The 18,871-nt window shown below is 31.7% G+C and overlaps 3 protein-coding genes across 4 annotated transcripts in view; 1 reads left to right on the top strand and 2 right to left on the bottom strand.

Annotated features, from left to right (window-relative positions):
• LOC113396244 (mitogen-activated protein kinase 1) overlaps positions 1-10,943 on the bottom strand; it is a 62,965-nt gene extending 52,022 nt beyond the window's left edge. Inside the window, exon 1 of the mRNA XM_026634117.2 lies at positions 10,537-10,943. Coding sequence (XP_026489902.1) covers positions 10,537-10,664 — 128 coding nt within the window. The 5' untranslated portion in view covers positions 10,665-10,943. The remainder of the gene's footprint in view (positions 1-10,536) is intronic.
• A 237-nt stretch (positions 10,944-11,180) lies between these two features.
• On the top strand, positions 11,181-16,205 carry LOC113396249 (calcium release-activated calcium channel protein 1). 2 transcript variants are annotated; one of them, XM_026634124.2, is made up of 4 exons: positions 11,182-11,485; positions 11,763-11,852; positions 12,957-13,106; positions 13,654-16,205. In XM_026634124.2, exons 3-4 carry the CDS (start codon positions 12,969-12,971, stop codon positions 14,182-14,184), a joined length of 669 nt encoding a protein of 222 aa, XP_026489909.1. In that variant the 5' UTR covers positions 11,182-11,485; positions 11,763-11,852; positions 12,957-12,968; the 3' UTR covers positions 14,185-16,205. The 2 variants fall into 2 exon arrangements, with proteins under 2 accessions (XP_026489908.1, XP_026489909.1); XM_026634123.2 differs by lacking the exon at positions 11,763-11,852 and having other exon boundaries at positions 11,181-11,485.
• On the bottom strand, positions 16,167-18,666 carry LOC113396250 (MORN repeat-containing protein 3-like). Its single transcript, XM_026634125.2, has 5 exons — positions 18,469-18,666; positions 18,335-18,398; positions 18,018-18,265; positions 16,973-17,160; positions 16,167-16,299 (listed from the first exon to the last, which is right to left on the bottom strand). Exons 1-5 carry the CDS (start codon positions 18,611-18,613, stop codon positions 16,192-16,194), a joined length of 753 nt encoding a protein of 250 aa, XP_026489910.1. The 5' UTR covers positions 18,614-18,666; the 3' UTR covers positions 16,167-16,191.
• Positions 18,667-18,871: the final 205 nt, after the last annotated feature.

Raw genomic sequence — 18,871 nt, 5'->3', positions numbered from 1 at the left:
TATCGCAACTGATTTATTAAATACATATGAAAGAATATAATTCGTATTTTATCTTATCATCGAGCAGCGATAACCGAGTGACTGCTATAGCTAATAAAACAAAGTAATGGCCCTGTCCCTAAGTATTTTTTTTCTTTTCCTTCAATCCAGTCCATAGACAATGTAGTTTATTAGAAGAAGTGTTAATAATTAAAGCGAAATGTCAATCTTCAGTGTTATTCATCCACTAGCTACACGTACCGACTCTGTGAGAAAAATAAGGATTTTATTGATACTATAAAAGATAACGCTGTCATTTGTGATGCATCAGACGTTTTGAAGACCTACATACCTCTTATACAAAGTTTTTGTTTATCCCTTATAATTTTGGCAGCGTTCGCTTTTAAAGCGGCTGGATCGACAACTTTCTCTCTGTCTGTGTCAGCATCTTGAACTATAGTTGAATTTGTGCACAAAAATATTTAAAATATTAATGGTGATGATGATGATATCGTCCTGACTGATTACGATCACGGCGGGCAATCGCAAGGGAAACTAGGCAACTACGCAGGATATTTATAGTAATTATAATATAAATACGAAAGTATAGTAGTAAGTATATAAATACGTGTAAACCACTGAACCGAAAATTTTGGTATAAAGCAACCTTGAACTCCAAGGAACGTATATAGCCAACTCTTTATGCTTAATACCTGACGAGCAACCGTTCAAAATCCAGCGAAGCCGCGGTCGGCAGCTAGTAGGGCACACACTTGCACACAGATGCAATCTTTATTCCCTCACTCTCATAATCCTATGGAAATCAAATTCGACACATTCGTAGAGTTTAGTCGCAAGATCAAAGGCTTTACGTGCTTTGCACAGGACTGTACGCACTTCCAAATTCTAGACACCCAATCCCTTTCTTATCAGCACGATCTAGGTATAAACGTCACTTCTTTATAATATTACTATGATAATGTTACCAAATCCTAGCAATTTGCTAAGCTATATCGTACCAAATGTGTCACTTTGTAGCGTTAAAGATGCAACATTGTCTATGACTACAATGTATCGACCCGTATCCCTTAATAAAAGTTACAAGAACAATTGGGGTAGCGTCCGGGCCACCTACTCTAATACGAAAAAAAAACCCTTAGATAGCAACAGCTGCACAAAATGTACACTATGGCTGAGAAGACTTTTTAATTTCGCAGCATAGTAGAAAAGGTATTTGGATCGTTAAAAACAATAAGAACCCGAACACATTGTTTATGTAAAAATACAACGTTTTATACACGTGTTTCTGAAACCATGAGATATGAAATAATACAAAAAAAAAAATGTTACATCTATTAATTTAGAGTCCTATTCCACTCAGTCATGACAGCATAATGTAGCCACGATGGTCTAGTGGTGATAACACGTGAATCTTAAACGAAGATTGTAAGTTAAAATCCGGGTAAGCAAAGTCATTAATTCGTATTTAATATTAGTCTCTTATAGCTGAAGCAAAACACCGTAAGGAAACCTCCATCCACATCGCCTCCACGGATGAAGATCTAGAATGAAAAGTTACATATATCAATCAGCATTGGAGCGGCGTAGTGGAATAAGTACTTTTACTATCATAAATAAATGCGTATTTATATTTAAAAATAACTTCTATTAATAACTAATTATTTTTAAAGCATAATAAAAAGTAATATAAGTTTGTATTTCGAAGTAACAGCATAGCCCGGCTTATGATGTAATCATTTATTGTCACATCTATATAAACAATAAAATATTAATTTATTCTCTACGTTTCTCTATAAAAAAATTTTGTAACACTCTTTTTTATCTTATTTACTTTAAAACTCGTCAAAGATAATTATTATGCTTCTTTTAAGTTATGATATTATAATTATATACAATAAATATTACGTTGTCTTCAGGTTTGATAAACTGGTCAGATAATATGTGAAACCCTTATTGTCTACATATTTCGCATCCATCTATTTAATATAAATAGTTAAAAAAAACTTCTATATATACGTTCCAGTAAGAGTATCAAAAATACTTCAACTTTTATCCAAGACGGGTAACAGCAACTTTATCCAAGCTATACCTAAAACACAGGCAAGTCTGCAGCATAGCATTTTGCTAATTTTCAAATAAAATTTTATATACGATATCTTAAGATCCTGTAAGTTAAAAAATATATATTATCTTTGCAGTGAGTGATATTCCATTAAATTGGCGAACGATGTATCTCCATCAAGCGCCTCAGGCAATTTACTCATTTTATTTATAAAGTAAATATAGACTATGTGGGAACGTGGCGTACAAAATCCTGTGGTTTTAGATCGGAAAAAGGATATTTTATACATCGCTACGGAAAGAACAATTAATTCAACATGAATGAACACGGATTTTAAATTACCTCAATAGTAATCGCTTACTGTTGCGTAATGCTGCACTACAATAGAACGTTGAAGGTTGAACTTACGCTATGCTTAAATAAAGAATATCAGCCAACATTCGAAATTCTTATCAGAAATTGTGACAGTAAAACTTTAACAATTGTATATAATTATCAGAATATTATATATTATTTTAAATGAGACATACATCTTTAACATAACAACTAAACGAAACTAATACCCGAAAAATATAACGATCACAATTCTACACATTTCATACATCACAAAATCACATCACCAAGTATACGGACGTAATTGTAACATGAGAAAAATAATATTGGCTCACTCAACTTTAAAACCGGAACTCGGCATTACATTTAATTATAGCTACCCTAAGTAGCAGTAACAATAACTAACCAGTGACGAACCTGTGCATCTACCACAAATAAGCAAATGAAAAATATGCTTCACAGTCGACGGATTACATTATGTTACCGTATCCCGGGGTCCGGAAACAAACGAAACCAAAGCATGATTAATACCCGCATATACTTATTATATATTGTAAATAAAAATAATCTTTTTTGGGATCGATTCGGACACAGCACAAAAGTTCAAATTCAAAAACCGCAGTCGAATTATTATCTTATTAATACGACGTGAAAATAAAGTTGAATGATAGTTTTTAAGCAGTGAATCTCGTAAGAGACGATTTAAGGGATTTTGTTTAAGCTCATCTATTAGCATTTAAAACCCTCTACACCTTCTAGGTACCAGGACCGTATGATCGTATCAGGCATGGAAACAAGCATGACCCACCCATGCATATCGGTTTTAGTATCCGTTGCATCCGCTTGTCATCTTGTCACATCCGTATAGATCCCGTTCACTCGTACAAAAATATTCTCTTTATTAAGAAGAATGAGATTATGCCTACTAAACCGTTCCGGCACCGACCAAAACCGTCGCAGGCCAAGGACGGAGCATCAACAACTGTTATCTATAATATTACACCAATGCGATACTTCTCAAGACACAACCTTTTTTCTGACACGTTCTTAGGGCTGTAATGGTATGAGACGGTAAAGTGGGAAGGCACTTTTAATCGCTGCAACCACCTGAAGAACTAATCCGACCAATCAAGACATACCATATGGAGATAGAAACATTCAACTGCAGTTGATGTTTCCCAAGGTGTTTATGCACTGTGCCCACTTCATAGGAGATAACGGCAATCAAATGATAATGTCATCAAGTATAAGACGTACATAATTTATTACAATACATTCATTTTATCATTACATAGTATAAAACAAAGTCGCTTACCGCTGTCTGTCCCTGTGTATGCTTAGATCTTTAAAATTATACAACGGATTTTGATGCAATTTATTTAATAGATAGATTTATTCAAGAGGTAGGTTTATATGTACATAATATAATACATGCATAATATATTAGAGAAACACTAATAATTTTAGAGGTTTCTGAAGTGATATCGTAAATAACCACATTTTTTGAGCTTACATGGACAAACACTGGCTGAGGAGATAGATCAAAATAATGTACTACAGTATTATACATCTTAAAAAGGTCTTAAAAAAGCCCTAGATGGTATATGTCTATCTCTTAGGGATAACCCACAATAACAATTTCTTGTCCTTTACTTACTTTTTAAGAGAAATAATGGCTTATTTTCGAAGCGATTTTAAGCAATACAGTATTAATCCTTCTACAATTAAGTACCCTAAATACATTGTAAATTTAATATAGACCAATATGACCCTTTACAGCATGTTATTTAAATTAATATTTTCGAAGATATATTTAAAACGCAGGGACATAGCGTTTTGTATTGTCTAATGACTGAAAAACTGTGAACGTTGTAAGACATTCTGTAGTACATTTAGTATCAGCATTGCACCCGAGCGAAGCCGGGGCGAGTCGCTGGTTCTAGAATAAAAAACAAATGAATAACGCAACTTCTTATTTCACAGCGCATTGCCAAAGTGAGAAAAATATCATACTTTTTAAAATGGCTATGCCTAGGGCAGCGGTGAATATAAACCATTAATATGTCCTCGTCATTCCACCAATTTTGTTATAATTTAAAGTTTATTCTCTTGTAAGCTTAGCCTATTATCGTAATTGATGGTAGGGCCCTTGGTTTGCAAGCATGTCTGGGTATGTACCATCTAAATATTCTTACTTCAATGCCAAGCGGCAAAACTTTATAAATATGTGTTCCGTGTTTGAAGTGTGAGTAAGCGAGGGTTATTACTATGGTTGGTCGGTGACGCATTGCAGTGTATACGTATAGGGATGTTTAACATTTCTTACGGTGACAATGTGTACCGTCTAATGTCTAATGGGCGGTAGTGACCACTTACCATAAGTTGGCCCAAATGAGCCCAAATATTTAAAAAAACAAAAAATATTAATAACTTAAATTTGTCAAGTCAAAGCACTTCAAGCTCTCGCTGACGGACTATCTTTTATTACAACCAACCCTTTCAGGGCACAAAAGATTATATCTCCAACAGATGTTTAAGCAAAATCTACTTAATAATAAGAGATGACAGACTGTATGAAAATTCGTCATTTCTGATGGTCGAATTCGGTATGGTACGGATGGAAATCGGTATTTATACTTCTGGTAATGAGATAATACAGTTAACGCTTTTTTGAATTTTAATTTATTAAAGTTGGATATATGAAAAATAGTGTTAAGGTTAATTTTCATAAGTAAAAGTCAACTTTTAACCCGTTATTGAAGATCCATCACCCAAGAAGGTGAAATTGGGGATGAAAATTTATAAAGAAGTTCGTTTTTCTCTATGTTTGAAAAATGGAAATCGGTGTTTAGATGTTTTTATGAGTAAAATACTGTTCTTACAGCGTTTGATAATTGAGTTAGAAATATTTAAGAAAAACCGGTGGGTTTCTGAATACACTATTATTATATTTGCTAAACTAAAATAAGCTTTGTACAGTTTATGAAATCAGAATTATTAAACGGCAATTTAATATGCATAAACATTTCGATTCAAAACTAAATAATCGGGGATTTATGAAACTCTAAACTTGGAAGAGGGTTGTTAACAGGTTAATTGCCGGAATTTAGCTTCATACAAAAAAAAAAGTCTCCCATGCCAGTTACTGTTTTTTAAAAAAATATGTACGAATACAATAAGAAAAAGTAAAAATATTGTTAGAGCTTATAGTACATATATATATATACAAGTACCCGCGCGGAGTCGTCGGCAGGCGCGAAGATTTACCAAGGCGTGGCGCCATGAAACTTCGCGCGGAGTCGACTCCCCGCGGAGTCGCTCGGCACAGAACAATACATTAAAAAATATATATGAAATAAAACACAAAACGTTCTTATAGAAATATATATTTTTTTTTATTTTCATGAACATAATTGTATTCTTAGCAACTACATAAAATAAAAATAAAAACTCAAAAATTAGATAAAATAACAAACTTTAGGGTCCACTATAAAATTATCAAGTAGTAATCAGTAGATTGAAATAAATCAAGAATAAAAAAACTTATAAAATTTAATTCAGACCAGCATGATATGCATCGAAACACTCCTGGTCACACAACCCAGGCCGCTCTGGGCATAAAACACAGTGATAGCATGTTTGCTTCCAAATTTTTCTTATAGCGGTACATTGCCGACAAACTTTCCGTTTTATCCTATTAGTTTTTCGAACATGTCCAGGCGCATCTTTTTTAGTTTCTTCGGTTTTATTTTCTATTTTAGTTAGTTTGTGGATATGTTCCAAACGAGAAGGAACCAGTGAGCTAGTCGAAACTGAAAAAGATTTATGTGGTAATAACTCGTTTATGATACACATCATGAAGTCGTACATGTTTAAGCGTTTCCCGGAATACCTATTATACAAAATATGAGAATTCAAAATTTTTATTTGAAATACATGTATAAAAAACTTTATATACCAACGCAACGTTTTTCTTTCGCAAGGATAGTACGACAACATTTGGTCCTGCCTATCAATGCCAGACATAAATCGGTTATAAAACGCTAAAGCTTTTGGTTTTTTTTTGAAATTCCCCTTTTGTTGGTCACTGTGACCATTTCATCGTGTTCTGTTTATATGTAGGGAATGTATCGCTTATCTCTGTAACATCCAACGTGTATGCCATTATGAAACACAGATTTATTCTCTCCTTTTTTAATTTTTGTGCTTACTATCTCAGGATTGAATTGACGTTTTTTTCTCAGAGTTCCTATACAGTAAGTCTTGTGAGTAAGCAACTTTGCGGCTAAATTATACCCATTATAGAAATTCTCCATATATACAGAATGGCTTTTTCTTAGAAAATCTTTCAACGGGTATAGCACTACCTTTTCTGTGTGCCCTTTTCCACTTGTTATATCGGCCGACCCTCCATACAGATGCAGTCTTAGAACGAGGCTATCTGGTTCTGTCAGCATGTACAGCTTCATTCCGTATTTATGTCTTTTGTTTTTTACATACTGTCTAAAAAATAAACGACCTCTGTAGAGAATCATACTTTCGTCAAGGGATAATTCTTTCTGAGCACCTATTAGATAATTCATCTTTTCTTTAAATCTTTCGATTAATTCGTCGACTTTGTTCAATCCCCCTGTTGATGAGCTAGAAAAATGCAAGCTTATAAACAGCAACAAAAACCTATTCCGTGACATATACTGTCGGAAAATAGGAATGTTAAATAATCGATCCGTTTTCCAGTAGTCCGTCAAACGATTAAGACGAATAATACCCATATGCATAATTAAGCCAAAAAATACCTTAGTCTCCGCTACACTTGTGTCTTTCCAGTCCGTTATTCTTGATTTTACTGCAACTCCTGGCTTCATCAAAACATCAATAGCATGCTTATTAGTTTCCTGAACAATATAGGTCATAAATTCATCATCAAGGAATAAACTCAAAAAATGTATTGGTTTTGTTTCTATAGTTACCGGCACTTTTAAGTCGACGTTTTCCGTGAAGTCGAAAGTCTTCATACCTTCACTTGTTGTTGACAAAGGTACAGACGGCCTTTCTCCCGTTCTTTGCCCTTGAGACAGTCCAGGAGGATTTAGTGCTGCCAAATCCTGCTCAACTTGGAAAGACGCTGACGATTGCGTCTGTTCAGCCTACTCGGCTTGACTATATTCAAAGTCTGTATTTTCAGAATCTGACGACGACGAACAAGTTTATACTGGTTTATAATCATTGGAAGACGAGGATCTAAAGTCAGAGTCAATTTGTTCAAGTATCCTTAAGACCTCAGAATCTAGAATTTTTGTATTTTTTCTTCGTAATGTACGAGTACGGGGCAAGCTTGAAGTTGCAGGTTCTTCGTTTTCTGATGTTTCGGGTGAAGAAACAAACACAAGACGTCGTTTACGTCGCTGTTTGCCAAATGATGAAAGCGGAGTTTCGGCGTCCATGGTTCTCTTAAAAAATAGTGAACTTAAAAACCTAAATGATTTTACGATCTACGCTAGAACATAGGCTCACGCCGACCGAGAAACAACCGCCCACTTACAATGCCGACGGCATACTGAGGCATAGAAATGTAACAGCTAGTCACCCCCGCGCGGAGTCGCCGGCACTGTTACAAAATTCCCGTTAACTCCGCGCGGGGATACCGGCATTCAACCAGTTAATAATAATTATTAATGTTTTGAATCAAAATAATCTTATTTTGCCTCCCATTTCTCTTTCATAAATTCAACATTCATTGATATGTAAAAGAAGTTTAAATTCTCGTTTTTGTTTCGTTTGTTTCTTTTTTAATTTACATGGTGCGAAATACATCATAAATATTTAAATACTAAAATATCTCTATATATAGTAATTCTAATGAGTGTTATTTCACTTTCGCTGGGATTAAGAATTTTAATTTAATATGCATTTATATTTTATAACGGCAACACTATGTGTACAATAATCAATCTGAATCAATCAAAATAAGTTACCCCGCGTTATTTCCGCTAAAATATCAAACATCTGTTTTATGGAATTCAGAATTTAAATTTGATACGCATATATATCTTTTATAACGGCAGTACTATGTTTACAATAATTATTTTAAATTTCAATCTGAATCAATCAACTTAGATACCCCGCGGAGTTTCTATTTTCGCGGTTTAAATCCGCACCGAACTGCGTCAAAATATCAAAAATCTGATTTGTACTGTAACACGCAAATTATCGACAGATGTAGTTACAATAAAACCACGTTATAAAATATTTGTTATAAATCATAAATAAGGTCTGTCTCTACGTTACTAGAATTGACTATTTTATAATTGCATGTTATAAATCATATAATATCTTATTAATAGAAACAATTCGAATAAAATATATGAATATGAATAGCTTCTCTCACACTATTACGAAATAGATTTCGGTATTTGAAGATGATTATTGTACAGGGAGAGCGTTTGTACGTGACCGGAATTTGATGGATGCCCAAGACTCGATAGGAATACAGTCGTATCCGACGCTCGTTGTCATATCCGTATATAATATCCGAGAGTATTTTTTTTTCTTTTGTTATACTGCTCAATAGAAAATAAGATGTTTATTTAGTAACAATCATTATATACATTTAGCAATTATTAGATAAAATGATCATGATATTTTAGATATAATCAATTTCTACATTATAAATGCAATATTTTTGACTAGTATTGATTTTTTTATATAAAATCCAAAAAATTTTACAAACTGCAGTTTTTCCTGTAAAAACAAATTTGACACTCGATGACGCACTTGAATAATGTGTGCTTATTGCTTTATCAGAAATATTAGAAAATACGTAAGCAATTATTTGTCTGTTTGTTACTTATTCACGACTAAACTACTGAACCGATCGTAATGAAACTTGTTATGGAGATAGTTTGAGACCTAATTACTTTTTTTTATGGGATCTATGGAAGAAATTATATAAAAGGAATGGAGTCACGAAGACAAGTAGAACATTATATTTAATGCAGCCAAAGTCGCTTATCATATTCTAACATTTCATGATCGACATTTTTGTAGAGTTTTGCGTTAGTTCATTTTGGAATAATTCCACTGGAAGACCAATCAGAGGTGATATTCTGATAAACATACTCATAATCGAGTATTTACAATCTTTTCTGATTAAACACTTAGTATTGTGATAAGGAATAATATGAGTACACACAATTTTAAATGATAAAAAATCAACAAACAACCTAATTTTATACCCTTTTATAACCTTTTTTATTTAATTGTGGTATGTCGTAATTACATTTTTTCCCATGAGATTATTCAAAATCAAAAATATAATTTATTCAAGTAGGCTTTTACAAGCACTATTGAATAGTCATTTTACAAACTATATTAAGTGAAGCTACCGCAATGTAGATTACATTCCGAACCAATGTTCCAAGAAGTAAGTAAAGTAATTGTAAGGTGTCTAGGGCATTTGGAAAACATCCATGTCATATAAATAATTTACTATTTCTTTTCCATTTATTTAAATTTAATTTGTAATCAGTATGATAAAAATCAAATAATCCATTAATATTAAAAACAAACAAGTACAATTGAATCCACACCATATAAAACATTCATACAACAGATAAACCTAAATAGGTAGATTAGAGTGATGTCATAGATAACTTGATAAGTTCATAATCAAATTAAGAAACCTATTTACCGATGCATTTTAATAAAAATACTTGACTGTTGTAGAAAAAAAAATTATAAGTCTAGATATTTTATTGTATCAATTGCTTGTTTATGAAGTTAAAAAGAAATCAACTGTTAACTGCTGATTTCTTTTTAACTCCATCAATACAAGATAATAGATTGATTAGTTGAACTCATTTGACTTCAAAAAATATATTGTTTATTGTGTTTTTATTTCATATTCTGTATAATCAAACAAAACCTTTTTTATTTTTTTTGAACTACGCTTTTACAAACAGTTTGAAAGAATAAACAACATTTTTAGGTTATCAAAAGAGTAATATAATAAATAAATAACATATATAGAATAAATAAGCCTGCCTGCAAATTAAATTACGCATACAATTATTTTAAAAGGCAGGTTGAGGAAAATCCAAATTAAATTAGTAGCTATTTCATATTAGGTCGAAAATACTCACACAACCATGCCATAGGCTCCCTCGCCAATGTATTGGAGGCTCTTGTACCTAGGGCCAACTTCAAAGACCTGACCTCGTACAATCTCAGCATTAGGATTAGTGCTAGCAGCTGCTGCAGCTTCAGCCATCGCGACGTTCAACAAATAGGAAAAGCACTTAACCACAGATCAAATGTTTACAGTATGTTCCTGTCACAGTATCTCTTAAATCTCACGGATCACCGGGCGCAAACCAGACAATTAACATCAACTCACAACATATAGCCAACAATAAACCAAAACAAACGCAATATCCGACCTACATTATCCACTAGCAAAGCAATTCGCTTATCATTCTCGTTCGCCCGTGCGCCCGACTTTCTTGGACACTCCCGTACGGACGCAATACCGTTACAAAAGTGAGTAAGATAAATCTATCCATCTTTTTTACTCCGAGTCTGCATTAGACACTCGGATACTCAATCTAAAAATCATAAAAACATACTATAGTAAAATTTGTCAATTATTACTACCAGATATTTAATTAAAATAATTTGGAAAACTTATTTTTGTATAATATCATAGTCGTTCGAGTAGATATTTATTCAATAATTTATTACGTTTATAGTCTATCTCAAATGTATAATTTTTCTCTGTAGCCTTACGTATGCGCTTACGTCATTTTACTAATTGTTATTTTTGATGGTTCAAAAATGTTTTTTTTGTAAATAATTTAAAGTTTAAATCCCATGTCATATAATTTATAAAATATTCAACATTAAAATATTCCCATGGAATACATAACGTTATTAGAATACAATTGACCTCGTCCTCTTAATTTGAAGGACTGTCGTGTAATTTGTTTAGGTATGTCTGTTTGGTCAGCCAGTACTGTCGGCAATAATCATCACTGCGGGCCTCCGAGCAGTCGCTACAGTTCTTCTAAAAATTGGTGTCCAAATCTGACTAAGGTATGATGTTCATATAAGTATTTATTAGTTATGTTAACATTTTGTTTTAGGTTCCTAATACTATGCTTTATAATTGTACCAATATATTCAAATAATTTATATATTAGTTACTTATCAATTAGTTCTTACTATAACTATTTATAAATTACACAGATCATAACATAAAGATTCAGTATTACAGTATATTATGTTTTTAAAAACCTAAAATGTATTAGTTTTATATTTATAAATTTTCATAACAAATTTTTTTTTGCTAATTCTATTTTTTTTTCTTTAGTGTTATTGATGACAGGTCTTTTATGAAGTCTTAGTATTTGGTATATCCTGCACAGCCTGAGACGTGATTCAACTATTTCTTTTTATAAAAGTGAGTTTATGCAAGCAATAAACAGGGCAGAAGGGCTTTAATCATTAGTGGTCATTTTAACTGTTAATCTTTATAAATTAAACTTATGGGCAAAATGTTATTAACTTAATCAATATTTGCTTTGTAGTTTTGGGTTTAGTGCTGTCTCATTGGAACTGTCATAGTAAAAGGCTTTCTGTTAAACAATGTGTTTATGTTACAATACTTGTAAGAGAAGTTTATTTTATATATTAAAAATAATATACCTTTTATAAATATTTTATGCAATCTGTTCAAAATCATAATGTATTAAAATGAACTGAAGTTCTAGATAATTTTATATTTTCATTGATGAAATTACTTGTATACAAAACCAAAACATATGTATATAATTACTTCAATATTTGTCATGTGGCTAATAATTAACTCCTTGAACTACCTATACAATTGCTTACTTTAATGCAAACTAATTGTTCAATATTCTATCTATTATCTAAAGGGTTTATCAATGATGTTATTTTTTATTTTATTTTTGGCAATAGATAATCTAGAATTTTTTTTTCCAATTTTCTATTGAATTGCACATCAGTCTGTTCTATTAAATATGTAAACCAAATTATTATTTCTGCTAACTTAATTTTCAAACTAGTTTATAAAACAAGACCACATGTACTAAAAATCTTTCTGAATTTTATTTGCATTATTATTTTCTCATCTTGATTAAATATCTCTTCAAAGGATCTTGTTATAAAAACACTTTATTTATTCTTAAATAACTACTCATGTGCACTCCTATTTATAACACCAGCTTCTCGGTAGCACATTGAAATAATATATTGATGAATAAAAGGATTGAAATAATACTAAATTGACCTTTTTTTAAGGTTTTATCTGTGAAGGATATAATTGTAATCATTCTTTATTTAAAAGACAATTAAAATATTGCGGCTTCAATATGGATACATAATAAAATTCTAATAATACCTTTATTAGGTGCAGACTAAGTCCAGATTGAAGTTTCTATTCAAAATTATTAATGATTTCAATCTTTAAAATATAACTTTGTGTAAAACTTTACATTATATGAAAACATAGGTAACTAGAAATTTTCTTTCCTTATATTAGCACAAGTGTGTCATGTCGGGTGAAACACCAATACAGTCGGGGGATGCATTACACACACCAGCATACCTTTCCTGGAGGAAGCTGCAACTCAGCCGAGCAAAACTTAAAGCATCAAGCAAGACTTCAGCCCTTCTCTCCGGTTTTGCCATGGTATAATAATTTGCTTAAATTTTTTATAGCTAATTATGATTAAATAATTTTTGATGAGATTATTTTTATGTTGTCTATTGCGATATTAAATCTCAAAAGGATGATGGGGATTGCAAAATAATGAAACCATTGTTTTTATTTTTGTACATGTTTATCAGTTTATACGTGAAACATGTATGCCAATATTCTATCCGATAGTCGATTTCCGGCGTTCTTGTACCTCGGTATGTACTTCCGTGGATTGGATAAAATGTTTATATGTGTTTGTGTACTATGCGGATATGTTTTTTTTGTGTTTATGCACACGACGATCTGTACAGTAAAATATGGTTAAATTGTTACGTTAAAACTGTGTTTCATTAGCTATCGTAACTTGATATCTATATTGTATTCGACATTGTGTAAAAATTTTCTGAGTTTTCGTTTGCTTAATACTTTTGAGATTATTAGTTCGATATAATGTTTTCATAAACAATTATGATAATTACGTTAATTTTCAGAATAACCTTTGTCTAAAAAAATATTTTTTTTATTATTTTCTTAACAGGTAGCAATGGTTGAAGTCCAGTTGAATCCGCCGTCTCAAACCAAAGTACCCCCGGCTATGCTGGTAGCTTTCACTGTTTGTACCACGTTGTTGGTAGCAGTCCACATGCTGGCCCTCATGATCAGCACCTGCATACTCCCAAACATAGAAGCAGTCGGCAATCTCCACAGCATATCACTAGTCCACGAATCTCCACACGAAAGGCTACATTGGTATATCGAAATCGCTTGGGCGTTTTCAACCTTGCTCGGTTTAATTTTGTTTCTAGTTGAGATAGCCATACTTTGTTGGGTGAAGTTCTACGATCTGAGCGAAACGGCCGCGTGGTCAGCCTGCGTCGTATTAATACCGGTTATGATAGTATTTTTAGCGTTCGCGATCCATTTCTATATGTCGCTAGCTACACATAAGTATGAAGTGACAGTCACAGGTATTAAAGAATTGGAGCTGCTCAAAGAACAAATAGAACTAGGTGATCATGACTCGAGGATGAATAATCTAACACTTTTAGACCAGAATAGGGCTGTCTGATCGGTAACTGTTGTTATATATACGTGATATATTCAAAATAAGTATTTTTTTTATAATAGACGGAGTAAAAAGAAATGTGTTTTAAATTATATATTTATGTTTTAATACGATTGCCTTAATTTGGTGCGATTGATCGTTTGTGAATTACCAAGAATTTTTTTACCGTAATTATGCTAATAACGAGTACTTATCAGCACGTACTTATTGGGTGCCAATGTATTGCACAATTACAAATATACCTTGAAAATATTATATTAAGCAATGGTTAGATTATTATCGTTAAATTTACGAGTAGGTATATATATGGAGTGTGATGAAAAAAAAATTGATTCTGTTTATGTCACTAGGTATAGACGAAAACGAAAAGTCAAATAAACAGATAAAATAAAGATTTGGAAATCATATCAAAACTTGGACGATGATATAGCGCCCGGCAAATAATTATCTTCGATTAGAAACATAATTTAAAAAAACAATGACATGTCTAGTAAATAGCAATATAATTGTAATTTTTTTAGAAAAAACACGTTGAACCTGAATCTCTGTGGAATTAAAAAATGCTATTTGAAATATATTTTAATCGAAATAGCGTTAAATATCAAGATTGCTCAAAAATACTTTGAAATTCAGGGATTTTGTTTAATATATAGTGTTAAGTTTTCATATTATTCTGTATTTGACAATATGTATTAAGTAGGTACTTGTAAATCGTGACTATAAATTGTAACACGATGTTTATTGTCGGTCTTATCGATATGCTTCGACTAAATAAACAACTACGGTTATGTAAAGGTAGAACTCGCTTTGTTCAAATTTTCATATGATTTTTTTTACCTATAGACTGTAGTTAGCAAAATATATATCGATTAAAAAATGTAATAGAGAACATAGCATAGTTTTTTTTTATTGTTATCGCAAATGTGATTAATATTTCAGCCGTATATTATCACGTACGCAGAATAAATGCGCGCCACGGAGACGCAAATATTAAAACGTTTATCATTCATATCTGCTATGATATTGTTTTATTATTCAAATGAGAATGTGTCGTTGAAACCATCTCTATTCCTTTGTTTCCGATATTAAGTAAGTGAGACTGAGCTTATAGAGAACAGTATTGTTTTTAAGTGCACGATTTATTAAACGTCGCGTCGTAATAATTCAACAGAAACACGTCACTGAGTAAGGCAACGCTAAACTTTGTCCGAATACACGAACAAGAAATTTAGCAGAAATTCAACCAGATTCAACATGAATAATATATTATTACGTAATTTACACTAATCAGTGCCTCAAAAATTTATTTAGTTCTGTAAAATATAAAAAAAAAATTTACCCTTGTCTAACCCTTAGTGTTGCCAAGTCTAATTCATTATCTCTTATCCCGTACATTTCGATGGATTTATACACTCCGTTCAACCAATACATTGGTATATATTTTCATGAATATAGAAATAGTATAATTAATTATATAATAAAACCATGTAAACATATAAAAAATGTCAATTACTTGTATATATTTCGATTTTTTATCATGTTTTAATTTATACAACTTTCGTATATCCGTATTTTGAATAGAAAATAGTAATCAGCCGAGTCCACGTTTTTATACATCTGTTACATTTATGCTACTAATGGTTTTTTTACTTAACAGGACAGTATATAATACTATAAATTATATACGTCGACTGATCGTGTTACTAAACTTTTTATAATCGATAAGAACTAATATCTTTGTAAATTATTTCTTAAACAATGTTACCAATAACTTAATCATGTATAAAAGTAGTGCTATCAATTTATATAAATAATTAATTGAAATAAAATTACATTATTGATTGTAAGTTACTTAAGTAATCAAATAATTTACTGTGATATGATAATGACATAGTAATAAAGTTCTGTTTATTTTCTTTACATAAGGTTTAATAAAAAGAATATCATTTAATGATAATTTAAACGATGTTGTTATATTTATGATGATCTGATTGTATTTCGCAATAAACCTTACATTTTGTCAATGCAGTATTTTAAGTTTTTGTCGATGTCTCCTATTTTTTGTTTTAGCCAAAATTCACTTTCTTCGAGCAGTTTACGTGAATTTCGAAGCGTTTCCTAAAATAATACAATTTCAATTAACTACGATAGTTATTCTTTTTTTTTTTTTTATTAGTATAGAGGCGGTATAGTTACAGCCCTTAAATGTCATATCTTGTGCAGAAGGTTTTAAGTTTAATGTTCTTCACGTGTACTAATAACAATTGTTATTTATTATTCACCGGACCATCTCAGCTAATAAGAGAGTAAAAACCTGGGTAATGACCTGGGGACCTGGGTAACCAAATAGCCTTAGGTATGTGTTACGGAAATAAATCATTCATTTGAATGTGTCGTACATTCTATTAATTATACAGTTATAAATTGTACTTTTATTTCTTATTAATTGATCCTAAATACGACTGTCTTGGTTTAGGTTAGTTGGTCTATACAAACTACCCTAACGAACCATAGTAAACCCCAAGGTTCTGGGTTCAAACCGCGGATTAAGGAAAAAACTGGGTAGGGTATAAAAACTCAGTAATCCCCTAAGTTTTAAGGATTGCACTAAAATATTACCGTGCCTTGGAAAAATCATATGAACTGAAATATGTCCTGCAACTCACTATCTGGTAGATTTATTCGCTAGACTGTTTGTTGAGATTAGACTATGTTTATTTTTATGAAATCGCTACGAAACCCAAATCTCAATTTATAGTAGGTTCCGATTTCATTTTTACCTATTTATTACCTGTGGAATAGGATACGGTGTGGGTAGATCACAAAATTGGCGGATAATTATGTCACACATCTTCGATTGAATACACAATCCTCGCTTCCAGCATCCTTCTTGCAGCTGACCAGTGTGTAAATGGTAGAAACGTCCTAAACCGTCCCTGAAGTCATCAGCCCAATGACCCTCGTAACGATTGCCATTTGCTAAATATTTAGAAATTGCATTTAAATCTAAATTGGTTAAATCGTTCATGAGCGTTTACCTAATTCTATTATCAATTCAAACTTAATTCTGCACATTAATACGTAAACATTGAAATTAAAAATATAATTTAAATAAGTGTTGTATGCAATAGGTATGGACAAAAAACGTCTGATTTTGTCACAAAGTAGTAAACTGTCTGTTTACACTACGTTCATTCTAATTTTATTGAGAATGAGCTATTTTTATTTTACAATTACACTCCAAAAGTCATTAAACGTCTCATTTTTGTGAAACTATGGAAAAATAGAGCCGTATCCGCACGTTGTTTTCCTACAACCTGAGTTAAAAAGTTGCGGTTGGTTTAAATTAAGGAATTTTTATTTTAAGCACAACGTTAACCAATACTTTCCAAAACATATTTCTTTTAAGGTTTTAAGAAAACTAGTTTAAAAGTTTTAACTTTAATAATAAAAATATACTTTAGGTACTCAAGTAGTTTCATAAAAGCACCTCTGGATCGTCATACTACAGTATTGAATTAAATGTAAAACTACTAAAAGTTCGGATTTCGCAAAGTAGATTCTACCGAGAAGGACCGCCAAAAAACTCAGTACGTATTAACGTTCTACAAGTGAAAAAGGAAATAAATATTCAATATGAAGCATTAATAGTGCAATGGTTAACGGGCCTCCTAACGATGTAAAAAGTCGCAGGATCGCTCCTGACCCCGTAGGCTATTGTAGTCCCCACTTCTAACACAGAAGGGGTAAATAGGAATATTAGTAATTAATTAAATTGGGACATTGCTACTATTATTTAAAAAAAAAAAAAAGAAACACGAATACGACATACTTGCCTTGAACAAACATTCCAAGTCCATCTTTTTTATCCATTTTCCAATATCCGACGTAGAAAGTACTATCTTTATACCATATTTTTCCATAGCCGTGTCGACGACCTCTTTTCCAAAATCCGAAGTAAACATCTCCATTTTCGTAGTACCTCCAACCTATCCCTTCCGGTTTTCCCTTTATCCATTCACCTCTATATTCTAGACTAAAGGTCCCATTAGCCAATTTATTACTGAGAGTTCCAAACCCATGCCTTTAAATATAGATAACGTTAAATTAGGTAACTTTTACGAACTTATTTGAATGTAAAAGTCGTGCTAACCTAAAACCTTTATACCAATCTCCTTCGTACAATTTTCCAGTGAATGTTAAAAATAATCCTTTGCCTGTATGATATAATCATGTTTATTAAATAAATCGTTTAACTACATATTATTAACTTTTTCAAATATGTACCTTCTTTTAAATCTTTATTCCAATCGCCAACGTATTTATCGAAACGTGATGTAAATATTGCCTTATGTACACCGTTTTTAATAGCTTTTTTTTCTGCTGCTAATAATAAAGGGGTGAATGTTTTTGGTTTTTGATAGAAAGGCATAATTCGTATCTATAATGTAAATATCGTACCAAAAATGTAAATAAAGCAATCCGAAATGTCATTCTCAAAAATGTCAGGCAGATTGTCTCTAATTAAAATAATATTTTAAAAAAAAAAACAAAAGGCAAAGATTGTTTGTTTTCGTCATTATTACCAAATAAACATGAATAAATATTTATATAAAGTTCAAAACATAGCAATCATTTAATGCCAATTTTCTTCACCTATTGTTCTTCGAATATTATAGAGTATAATTAC

This window comes from Vanessa tameamea, chromosome 8, assembly GCF_037043105.1.
Source record: "Vanessa tameamea isolate UH-Manoa-2023 chromosome 8, ilVanTame1 primary haplotype, whole genome shotgun sequence".
In the NCBI taxonomy this organism is placed as follows: Eukaryota; Metazoa; Arthropoda; class Insecta; order Lepidoptera; family Nymphalidae; genus Vanessa; species Vanessa tameamea.
This window is presented reverse-complemented; position numbering and strand designations above follow the sequence as displayed.

Coding starts and splice junctions, on each gene's coding strand:
- LOC113396249 (XM_026634123.2), top strand. CDS start 11,384: ATGTCTGTTTGGTCAGCCAGTACTGTCGGCAATAATCATCACTGCGGG. Junction 11,486..12,956: donor GGTGTCCAAATCTGACTAAG/GTATGATGTTCA, acceptor TCCTTATATTAG/CACAAGTGTGTCATGTCGGG. Junction 13,107..13,653: donor TTCTCTCCGGTTTTGCCATG/GTATAATAATTT, acceptor TTTTCTTAACAG/GTAGCAATGGTTGAAGTCCA.
- LOC113396250 (XM_026634125.2), bottom strand. CDS start 18,613: ATGCCTTTCTATCAAAAACCAAAAACATTCACCCCTTTATTATTAGCA. Junction 17,161..18,017: donor ACTTGGAATGTTTGTTCAAG/GCAAGTATGTCG, acceptor CTAAATATTTAG/CAAATGGCAATCGTTACGAG. Junction 16,300..16,972: donor CACCGTATCCTATTCCACAG/GTAATAAATAGG, acceptor GTATTATTTTAG/GAAACGCTTCGAAATTCACG.